Source organism: Scardinius erythrophthalmus (assembly GCF_964197995.2).
Source record: "Scardinius erythrophthalmus genome assembly, chromosome: 6".
NCBI lineage: Eukaryota > Metazoa > Chordata > Actinopteri > Cypriniformes > Leuciscidae > Scardinius > Scardinius erythrophthalmus.
Window position 1 is genome coordinate 22,118,169 of NC_138226.1, and position 10,365 is coordinate 22,128,533.

A 10,365-nucleotide genomic window follows, 5' to 3' on the forward strand; every position below is an offset into this window, starting at 1 on the left:
GTCTTCAGCAGATGGCGCTAGAGCGCGATATCCCATAGTCATGTGTTGTACCTCGTTTCCCTCCTTCTGGGAACAGTAGTTATATCCATAACTCAACGTTTCTCTGGCTGCGGCGTACTTCTAGGGCGTCGTGAAGCCGAACTAGAGCGCTTGGGCAAGAAGTGCTTCATAGCACTGACAGCTTTCTGAGCCTCTGTGAAGTGTTCTGCGAAGCCGCTGACTGAAGGGCCGAATAGACCTGTTGTGGAGACTGGTGAGTCGAGGAAGGCGGTTTTGTCAGCATCCCTGATCTCAGTTAAATTTAGCCACAAGTGGCGCTCCAGAACAACCAGGCCATGTTACGGCCGATGGCCTGAGCAGTGGTCTTGGTGGCCCGTAGTGCCAGGTCTGTAGCACTGCGGAGATCTTTGAAGGCATCCGGATGACCGGATCAGGCCCTGACTTGTCTATGGCATGGAGGAGTTTGGCTTGGAACACCTGGAGGATCACCATGGTGTGCAGTGCAGAGGCGGCTTGACCGGCGGCGGCGTAGGCGCGACCGGCCATAGCGGAAGTAGTCCTGCACGGCTTAGATGGGTGCGTCACTTTTGTTCTCCAACTGCCTGCAGTGGGAGGGCACAAATGAGCGGCGACCACTTCCTCTAGCGGGGGGAGCTTTACATAGCCCTTCTCTTCAGTGCCGTCAACGGAAGAGAGCGTGGCAGTAGAGAGAGTTTGCGCTGAAAAGGGCGCGCGCCATGATTTAGTAAGCTCGCTGTGGACCTCGGGGAAAAACGGAGTGGCACGCTGGGGAGGAGCCTGTTGGCGCCCCGGCAGGAACCATTCATCAAGGCGGCTTTTAGCGGGCTCTTCTGGAGAAAGCCAGTCCAGTCCCAGCTCGTCGACAGCGCGAGTGATAACGCGGAGAAGTTCGGCATCAATGCTCGCTCTGGTGTCAATTTGCTCAGTCTGAGAAGAGGGGGCGAGGTCCGTGGAGCCCGACCAATCCTCACATTCAGACGCCGCCACAGAAACAGCATCATCGAGGTTCTCTGCAGATCCGCCGAAAGAGACGAGTGCAGCCGCTTTGAGAGAGGGGCGTTGATCGCTCTTCGCGAATAACACAGGAGAAGTATCAGAAGGTGTAGGCAAGGCACACAAGGACGGACCCGGTGTGCACGCTCTCAGATCACCTCTTCTTCCTGCGAGGCTCGACGGGCAGCCCTGCGAGGAAGATGGGCGGGCCCGCTCTCTGACGTAGCGAGAGCGAGCCGGGATCAAAGCGCTGAGACCGGCATGCTGTCACAGGAAAGGCAGCCGCCTTTAGTGAGCGCTGCCTCGGCATGCTCAGGGCTGAGGCAGACTGCACACTGGGTGTGTCTATCTGACACATGAAGGGGAATCCCTCAGGATTCGCAGACGGGGAGCGGCATTTGAAACAACGCGCTCTGCTCTTTTAGATGGATAAAAGCTTAAAGTGTAAGTTGCAGGTTAACCACCACAACCAATTAATGTGTAAATTAAGTGCTCAATATGTATATATGTAAAACTTTCTGACAGACTGGAAGCAGAGATGTTTTATTTTATTAGAGATGTGGGCGTGGCCTTGAGACAACGTGCAAAATGAATGGAACTGAAAATATTAGTGCTTGCTCCTCAAATCGCAACTCTTTTAATGAATTATTTCGAAAAGCTAATGAAGTTTCAATGTTAAGCATTAACTTCAACAGTTCACATTTTCAAAACAATGAATAGTTTGTGTAATATAAATCGTCTGAGCTGTTTTACCTGATTGATTACAGGCATTCAGATAAATACAGCAGCAGAGCAAACAATTAGCGAATAACCTATACTCGTCTAGGCTAATACAGTTTATTATTATTATCATTTGTGCCCTAATAAAATGTTTTCTTTAAAATTCAAAAATTAAATTTGATTTTTTTTCTCTAAAAAATGTCTTGTTTATTTCGCATATAGCTATGTTTCTGTTAACTACCTACTGGGGAAAATGTTGTATTAATCTTGTAGTCATCACGTCAAACATTGCAATTTGTACTTGATTATATAACATATATTGAATATTACAGTGCATAAACCTTTAAAGCATAGTTCTGATGGTCCAATCTTCTTGGACATACTACCTGGTTACTATTTTTAAATTTGGATAGTTAATTTTAGGCATGCCATCATCACCAATGTCATAATCACTTAATTTTGCTTTTGTGATACATATATTCATCATCATGTACAGTTACTGTCCGTTAATAATTATCTCAGACACCAGACCTCACTTAATTCCGCATTGCTTGAGTTGATGAAAAGCATAAAACTGTAAAAATAAAAACAATCCAAATAAAACTAAAAAAAGATGATGCTTTATTCATTTGCATGCATGTCATGTCACCATTAACCAACATCAGTGAACTGTGAACATCAAAGTATGTTGTTTAATTTAATGAAATATTAACTTTATTAATCTCAGGAGAACTTCAAGTAAATGTTTTAGGTCAAGTTTGGCTGACAAAAACGTTTGGGAATCCCTGCCCTACAAAGTTGAAGATGAAAAATGGTATCATTGTATACTTGTATACAAATAATGGTTGATGAGCAGAATGGATTTAGGAAAAATAGGGCATGTATTGACCACATTTATGTCCTATCATCCGTGGTGAGAGCACGGCTACAGGAGGGAAAAAGTACATTTGTTTGTTTTGTTGATTTAAAAAAAGCGTTTGATTGGATAAACAGAGATCTCCTGGAGTATAAATTAATTAATTATGGGATTAATGGTAAATTTTATAAATCAATTAAAGCCCTGTATAAGGCACCAGTAGCTTGTGTTCAGGTGAATGATTTAAGGGCTGGCTGGTTGGATGATGCCTGATTTCCTACTCTGTTTGGGGTAAAACAAGGAGATGTTCTCTCTCCAACGTTATTTGCTCTTTATGTTAATGATTTGGCACAAGAAATTAAAATGGCAAATCTGGGAATAACTATTGAAGACCTTAATCTTAGTATTCTTTTATACGCTGACGATATTGTGTTGATTGCAGAAAAAGAAATTGAGTTGCAAAAAATGTTGAATATTATGAATGATTGGTGTACCAAATGGAGACTCACTATTAATTTAGAGAAAACACAAATTGTGCATTTCAGAAAGCCATCTACTTGCCAAAGTGATTATGCATTCTATTTTGGTCAATCATTGTTGAGCTATTCTGCAACATATAAGTACCTTGGCTTTGTTTTTCAAGAAAATATGAGGTTTTCTGTGGGCAGGAGAGTTTTAGGGGAATCTGCTGGAAGGGCATTGGGGTCTGTGGTTAATAAGATGAAGGTATGTCCGGATTTGAGTTTCCCTATATTCACGCGGCTGTTTGATTCTATGGTTGCACCTGTGCTGTTTTATGCTGCTGGGGTGTGGGGATTTATGGAGAGTCCTGAGTGTAACTCTGTTCAGCATAGAGCTTTACGTTGTTTTCTCGGTGTTCACAGGTTCGCTCCTAAGGTAGCTGTAGAGGGAGACATGGGTTGGGAGCCTTGTGTGGTGAGGCAAAGGGCTGAAGTGATTAGACTGTGGAATCGCTTGGTGAGCTTACCTGACTATAGACTTTAACTGGGATAAAGCCAATGGGCACCCCTGGACTAAAGATGTTCATGAGATCTCATATAAAGTAAATTCTCAAACTTTGTTTCAGAATAATTTACTATTTAAAATACCTATTATAAAAGAAACATTATTTGATATTTATAAAAAGCAGTGGGAGTTAGAAGTGTTAAATAAACCTAAACTGAGAATTTATACGCAGTTCAAGGTCTGCTTTTCCACAGAGCCCTATGTGAATTGTAAAATGAAAAGGAGACAGAGATCCCTGTGTGCACAGCTTAGAGCAGGAGTGCTGCCTTTGGAGGTGGAAGTGGGTCGGTTTAAAGGAGTTCCTGAGGAAGACCGGCTTTGTGCTGTCTGTGATTTGAGTTTGGTTGAGGATGAATTTCATTTTATGTTTTACTGTCCTTTGTATAATGATTTGAGAAATGTTTTGTTTGAAAAGATTCAATGTAAGAATCCTGATTTATTTTGGTTATCTGAAGGGGATATGTTGGGCTGGTTGTTTAGTAATGACTGGTTTAGTGTGGCAACATTTGTGGAGAAAGCTTGGACTTTAAGGCAAAGAACGCTCTATCCCAAGATGTAATGATATTGTCTATAATGGTATAAGGTCCGCTTTTCATTTGAAAATGTCAGTGTCTTATAAGCCCATGTGGGCTGGGCACAAATTCTGTGCATGACACTTAAATAAAATAAAATGAATGAATGAATGAATGAATGAATGAATGTAAAATGAAAAAAAAAAAAACTTTTGAATAAGATTTTCAAATGTTGAACATGATTTACACAACATTATGGATCATTAAATTTTGGATAATAATAAAACACATGACATGAAAGTAGGTTGTTTTTCAGTTTCATTATATATATATAATGTGCGTGTGTGTGTGTGAGAGAGAGAAGAGAGAGAGAGAGAGAGAGAGAGAGAGAGAGAGAGAGAGAGAGAGAGAGAGAGAGAAATATTTATTAATATAATATTTATTAGTATTATTAGTAGTAGTTCTTTATCTCAGATTCACTAAACTGCATTTGATTGTTAACTAAATACAATAAAGATAAACGTGATGTACTTGTTTCAAAGTTGTACGACTCATCCTTTCTTGGGACATATTTTGTGTTAACACATAACGTGTTAGTGGTATTATTATTATATATATATATATATATATATATATATATATATATATATATATATATATATATATATTTTTTTTTTTTTTTTTTTTTTTTACATATACAATGTAAGTCAACGGGCACCAATATTGGTTCTACTGGTTCCCAATGTTCTTCAGAATATCTTCTTTTGTGTGCCACAGAAGAAAAGAAGTCAAACTGGTTTTGAACGGGTGAGTATAAGGATGACAGAAGTTCTATTTTTGGACGGACTATACCTTGAATCTATTAGTAAACTGAAAACGGATAAATACTGCCTTCAGAGGACGCATTCCAAGGTCGGAAGGCATCAAGGCAAGTCCGATTGCAATGTTAGTTTCACTTTCTGTCTCCTGAGATACCTTCATCTGATCGATTTTTGAAGGCAGCATAGATGTATCCTTTGCTGCCTTTGATATTCCACAATTCAAAAATAAAGATAATATATACTGTATATATATATATATATATATATTTCTTTTGTCCTAAAAAAAACCTGAACATACCCTTAAAAAAGTGAACTCGAACATCTAGATGCTAAACTTTTGCTAGAATAAGTTCTTTTCGATTTTGCACAGTCAGGAACTAAGTAACAATAGAGGCTGTGTAGTCTTTAGTCTTGGTCTAGTATAAAGGTACGGGTGACAGCAGTCAGTCAACAACCAGAATCAGCTTCAGCTTCTCCTTTGTGGAACTACTGAGGATCAGCCAGCACAACCATGATGGGCAAGGTAAACTTCATTACAGCTAAGATTTCCACCCAGTTTAACTCCAAAAACATTTGATTTGTTAAGTTTCACTTTAAACAACTCAAAAGATCAACTTTGATTTTTCAGGTCATCTTTTACGAGGACAGGAACTTCCAGGGTCGCTCTTATGAGTGTATGGGTGACTGTGGTGACTTCTCCTCCTACCTGAGCCGCTGTCACTCTTGCAGAGTGGAGAGCGGATGCTGGATGATGTATGATCATCCCAACTACATGGGAAATCAGTATTTCTTTAGAAGGGGCGAGTACGCTGATTACATGTCTATGTTCGGGATGAGCAACTGGATCAGGTCCTGCCGTATGATCCCCATGGTGAGCTCAAAAGTAAAACTTATTTAGATCAATGTTATGTTAAATCCTGTAGCATGAATACCCTTTCAAAATGGCAATACATTACTAACTTGTTCTAAATTTAGTTTGACATTTCCTGTATTGATTTAGCTAAAACTTGCTAAATAGTACTAAAATTTACAACGGACTTCTCTTCCACTACAGTACAAAGGCTCCTACAGAATGAGGATCTATGAGAGGGAGAACTTCATGGGTCAGATGTACGAGATGATGGATGACTGTGACAACATCATGGACCGTTACCGCATGTCTCACTGCCAGTCCTGTCATGTGATGGACGGCCACTGGCTCATGTATGAGCAGCCCCACTACAGAGGCAGGATGTCCTACTTCAGGCCTGGAGAGTACAGGAGCTTCAGCAATATGGGTGGCATGAGATTCATGAGCATGAGGCGTATCATGGACTCTTGGTACTAGTGTTTCAATAAAATTATTTTTCTACAACACTAAATATTGTGCCTGCAAAATCCTTACTGCCACTATATTTGCATGTCTAATCAATCACACAAAAAAAAAATCTAGTGAATTAAACAGACTAACAAATAAAACAAAATTGGCTCATAAGTCTAGAACAGTGGATTCTTTCTCATTTTCAGCCAGGTTTAAATGAGGCAGGCTAAAATTGTTTCATTAACATTTTGTTGTTGTTGTTAAAAAAAAATGCTACTAAAAACCTTCCTCATAGAGGAAGTGCAAAGTCTGGAGTACAGTTCCAACTGTTGGATTTTTAGGGCCCAAGCATTGTTGGGGAGTAACTATAATTTAATTATAAAATAAATGTAACTGTAATCAGTTACAGTTACTGAGAAAAAAAGTAACTAAATTAAATGTAATTAAATTTAAGTTACTTATGAAAGTGTTAACAATTACAAATTAATTATTTAATTATTAAATTATTGAATTTAAAATGAATATTTTCTCTAAAAAGCTAGGAAATGTTGAATAATGTTAATTTGTTGCCTTGCTTTTTTTTGATTGGCACGATGCCTCCTGCCATTTTAAGGCCAGTTAGTAAAGCAATGCTATTTTGATGCTTTTGATTGGTTATCTTGTTTGAGTTTGCAGCGCACCACATCTGCCAACATCAATCCACATTGCCAGTGAAAGCTTTAGGCTACAATCTGTCTAAGAGTTGCTACCATGGTGAGTGATAAAAATGTGTTCCAATGCTGGAAATTATAAAAGTAATCAAAATGAAATCACATGTAATCAGTTACATTACTGTAATAAAGTAATTGGAATAGTTACACTACATATTTTAAATAGGGTAACTTGTAATCTGTAAAGATTGGTGCAGGTATGACATCACATTGTAGGCCAACCGGCAGTTAACTGATTGGTTTGTCGCTGGTTCCCTCGACAAAAACCCAGTATGATTTTCCTATAGGCTTTTGGATTATCGCTAAAAACAACCTCTGTGATCAATACAAGTTTAAGATACTTGCACGTTTTGTCCATCAAGATAATTATTTAATTCAATTTAATTCAATTCACATTTATTTGTTTAGCGCTTTTCACAATACTAATCATTTCAAAGCAGCTTTACAGACAATGCAGTCAACATTACAATTATCACAGATGAACAAAATTTTAATACATTTTGAAGCCTAAATGCAGTCATCAGAAGTAAAAAGCTAAAGGTAGGCTATAAACGAACTACACCACAGTCCCACGAATTCAACGTCACCATCACTAAGCTTCCAACAACTCTTTCAGTTTTTATCTAAAAAAAAATACCAGAACGTTTGAGTTAGAATGGTTTGTAAGAGCACAATTATAACCTTAACGATGCTGTAAAAACAGACTGAGCTTACCTTTTCTGCGTGATGACGTTTAATCTCCTCGACAGCCTCTGTAGTCCCATTTAGCCACTTGTTAGCAACCCCTTTTTCAAAACACGTAACAGCTTAAAAAAATCACGAATGGGGTAATATTGATTTATTTTATGTCGTAGAATAAAACGTGCAAGTATCTTGAGCTTGTGTTCACCACATACCTTATTTCAGCCATTTAACCAAAAGCCCATTAAAAAAAATCATTGACAGTGCTAAAATGCTAACTTGCTTCCGCGTTTTGGCCTACAAAGTGATGTCATATCTGCACCACTCTATTACATTTTCAAAGTAACCTTCCCGACACTGGGCCCAAGGCATCATGAAAATGGGCTTTAAAGGGTTAGTTCACCCAAAAATGACAATTCTGTCAGTAATTACTCACCCTCATGTTGTTCCAACCGCGTAAGACCTTCGTTCATCTTCGGAACATAAATTAAGATATTTTTGATGAAATCTGAGAGCTGGATCACTCCTCCATAGGCTGCTAGGTGACCGAAACTTGCTGGCCCAGAAAAGTTATTAAAGAGATCGTTAATATAGTCCAAGTGACTACAGTGGTTTAATCTTAAGTATATCAAGCGACGAGAATACTTTTTGTGCGCAAAAACAAACAAAAATAACGACTTTATTCCACTATTCATTTCCTTCTCTCTGGGCCTCTAGTTGGTTCACGTAGTGTTTTTGCGTAGCGCGTCTGTGTTACACGTCACCACGTAGGCTCACAATTGGCCGAAGCTGGTCATGTGTGTGATGCGTGTTGACGTGCAACTCAGACGCGCAGCGCAAAAACACTACGAGGCCCAGAGAGAAGGAAATGAATAGTGGAATAAAGTCGTTATTTTTGTTTGTTTTTGCGCACAAAAAGTATTCTCATCGCTTGATATACTTAAGATTAAGCCACTGTAGTCACTTGGACTATATTAACGATCTCTTTAATAACTTTTCTGGGCCAGCAAGTTTCGGTCACCTAGCAGCCTATGGAGCAGTGATCCAGCTCTCAGATTTAATCAAAAATATCTTAATTTGTGTTCCGAAGATGAACGAAGGTCTTACGCGGTTGGAACAACATGAGGGTGAGTAATTACTGACAGAATTTTCATTTTTGGGTGAACTAACCCTAACTAACCCAGTGTAAAAAATAAAAATAAAATACAGCACATATAAACAGTGATTATTTTGGGGTAGAAATGTAGTAATCTATACAAGTTTAGACAGATTCGTTACAAAGAAAACAATGAGCTCCTGATTCAAATACCATGTGGCTGATTTTTTTTTTTTATTAGAACTCTTTGCATCACATAGGGAAAGTCATTTTCACTGCATACAAGGGTCTATTTCATGCTTTTTAGAGCCATCCAAAGAAAACATGTACTATAATGCAAATTGACTAATTATATATTGCTGGCAAAAATCTTTTTTTGTCAGAATAGAGAGGTGCCTGTATGGAGAGTACACACTCTGCATACCCTGACTTCAATAGCATTTCAATGTTATTTCTACATCATGTATATCACTAATCATATATGTTAATAAAGAATCCTGTGTTTAAACAGAATGAACTGTGATGAGATGAATAAGCAAAGGGGTCGTTTACAGTTACACAGAACACACTGTTGCTTTTAAAAATGTGGCATGCAGTGCAGTGGAATGGGAAAACTCTTGAGGCACAATTTTAAAAATGCCACTCAATTTGAAAAGTTTTGGGCCACTCATGCCCAAGACACTTAATAAGCAGTGAGATGCAGCGTAATGGTCAGACACGTCTGTATAACACATATACAAACTGTTTAAAAGCAGCAAATGATGTGGCTGGCATTAATATAGCCTGCTGTTGAACAGTAACTGCTCTTGCCAGTAGGTAGGAATTTCATTCAACAGGTTCAACAAATCGTCATTGATTAAAGGCCTGATGAGGTAATAAAACTATTCAGTGAAAATTTAAGTTTAATTATGATGACAAGATGTAAACAAATAGCTGCTGTGATGCAGTCACCTATGATTAGGATCCATGTTCTCTTACGAGAGGTTCTCTCGTATTGCGTAAGTAGCTTACGCATCGGGAAAGTCTTCTTTCTTCGAGATCTGAAGCCAAAAAATTATCCTTAAAGGGGTGGTTGATTGCTATTTCACTTTTTTCATTTTAAATACTGTGTAATGTTGCTGTTGGTGCATGAACAGTATCTGCAAAGTTGCTCCGCTGAAAGTTCAACGTAAGCAGAGATATTGTCTTTTAAAAATCAGGAAGTTTAATGCCTACAAAAACGACTCGAATGGGACTACAACGAGATACTTCCCGGGTTTTATACGTAACTAACCCATACATTTACATCAACCCTCCCTCCAGAACATGTTCTGCTGTCGAAGAGGAGGAGTTATAGTGGAGAGCTGTAGCTGTCAGGTCTTCTGTGTTCAGGCTTCCTACAGACGCTGTAGTTCGTCAACAATGGTTAAAATTTAAGTTTGATTATGTTCCTGACAATTACAATCGTAGTTTAGCTCTCTGTGCTGCGCATTTTACCGAAAACAGCTTCCAGAATCTACACGAGTTCAATGTCGGATTCAACAAGAAACTATTACTCCAACATGAAGCAGTTACAGCTTTAAAACCAGAGGCCACAACCTGCAAGTAAGATTTAATCATTTTAAATGTATTTGCCTGTATAATTTAAGA

General features: G+C 38.7%; 1 protein-coding gene across 1 annotated transcript; it reads left to right on the plus strand.

The window, feature by feature from the left end:
• Positions 1 to 5,568: 5,568 nt before the first annotated feature.
• On the plus strand, positions 5,569 to 6,276 carry LOC308692579 (gamma-crystallin M2-like; the record flags this gene model as incomplete). The annotated part of the gene is made up of 2 exons (XM_081368716.1): positions 5,569 to 5,820; positions 6,004 to 6,276. The coding sequence occupies exons 1-2, from the start codon at positions 5,626 to 5,628 to the stop codon at positions 6,274 to 6,276; spliced, it is 468 nt and encodes a 155-aa protein (XP_081224842.1). The 5' UTR covers positions 5,569 to 5,625.
• Positions 6,277 to 10,365: the final 4,089 nt, after the last annotated feature.